At 49.7% G+C, this 1,135-nt stretch overlaps 1 protein-coding gene across 1 annotated transcript in view; it reads left to right on the top strand.

The window, feature by feature from the left end:
- Positions 1-1,135, top strand: part of MAPK8IP3 (mitogen-activated protein kinase 8 interacting protein 3) — a 57,027-nt gene that overhangs the window by 10,810 nt on the left and 45,082 nt on the right. Inside the window, exon 6 of the mRNA XM_035889345.1 lies at positions 520-571. Coding sequence (XP_035745238.1) covers positions 520-571 — 52 coding nt within the window. The remainder of the gene's footprint in view (positions 1-519; positions 572-1,135) is intronic.

Genomic DNA, 1,135 nt, shown 5'->3' with positions numbered 1-1,135 from the left:
TGTTGGAGCTAACCAGATTTGGGGTGGAATGTACAGAGGTGCCATGGAGATGACTCTTACTTAAAAGCCTCTTTCCTGATCCAGTGGCGACATCTCTAGGATCTACAGAACCTTTTTTTTTTTTTTTGCTGTGAGAGTTGTTTGCTGTGGCTTGTTTTCCCATAGTACCTTTGTTTCTCAAAAGATACACCAGCTTCAATCAGCACTTTTGTATTCCCCCAAAATGTTTCATACTGATGCAGAAGTCAGTCATGGTTGTTGTGGTCACTCGACCCCCTCCCTCTTAGCATCTCCCCAGGAAGATGTGGGCTCTAGCAGTAGACACCATGGGTCTGAGTAGACAACACCATGGAAGCACGGGAGTTGTGAGTTCACACAGCCACTACATGAGGGGAGGGAGCGCAATTCAATTTCCAGTGACTAATATTTCACATAAGCCAGTGTGCTGTTTCTTTTTTGTAAGAACCTTCTAAATGGCTAACAGATTGGTTTCCCCCCTCTCTCTGTTTTTCTGTTTAGCAGGAAGGAACGTCCTAACTCTCTGAATGTCTTCCCCCTCGCGGATGGCATGGTACGTGGGCAGATAGGGGCCAAGATCGTCCCAACACTGGACCACTGGCACCTGAGTGACCTCGGCCAGCTGCAGTCCAACTCCAGCTACAAGGTTTTATAGCCCATCACGGAGCAAGGGTTTCCCACTCTCCCACTCGCAATAGCATCCCACGTTTTCATTAAGATGGAGACCAATCTGTGTCCATAACCCTTTGCAGCCTCTCCCTGCTGTGCGTCTGCTCCCTTGGTAGCTGTGCTGTGGGTGGGAGGGTGTTCCTTTGCAGATCTGGCATACGGTGTGGGAGGGATCTGACACAGCTCCTCATGCTCCTTGTCTGAGTGCTCATCTCCTTTACTTGGCTGGCCCCAAGTGGCAAGGAATGTGTGGGGAGGCAGTTACGGATTTAGGGAAGATAAATCCTTTGCTTTTTTACAGCATATTTGGGAGAGGAACTGGTGGATCCGGTCCCCTCTCTCCCCCTTGATAAGAGCAGTGCTTTTGCCCCTCAGCTGGGGCCAGGCATTGGGTGACGCTTGCTCTCCAGTGTTTGTCCTTTTTGACTGATCACTGTCTGGCATTCCT

The sequence above is a fragment of the Egretta garzetta genome, unplaced genomic scaffold, assembly GCF_000687185.1.
Source record: "Egretta garzetta isolate BGI_Z169 unplaced genomic scaffold, ASM68718v1 scaffold452, whole genome shotgun sequence".
Lineage (NCBI taxonomy): Eukaryota > Metazoa > Chordata > Aves > Pelecaniformes > Ardeidae > Egretta > Egretta garzetta.
Note: the sequence above shows the minus strand (reverse complement) of the source record. Positions and strands in the feature narration are given on the sequence as shown.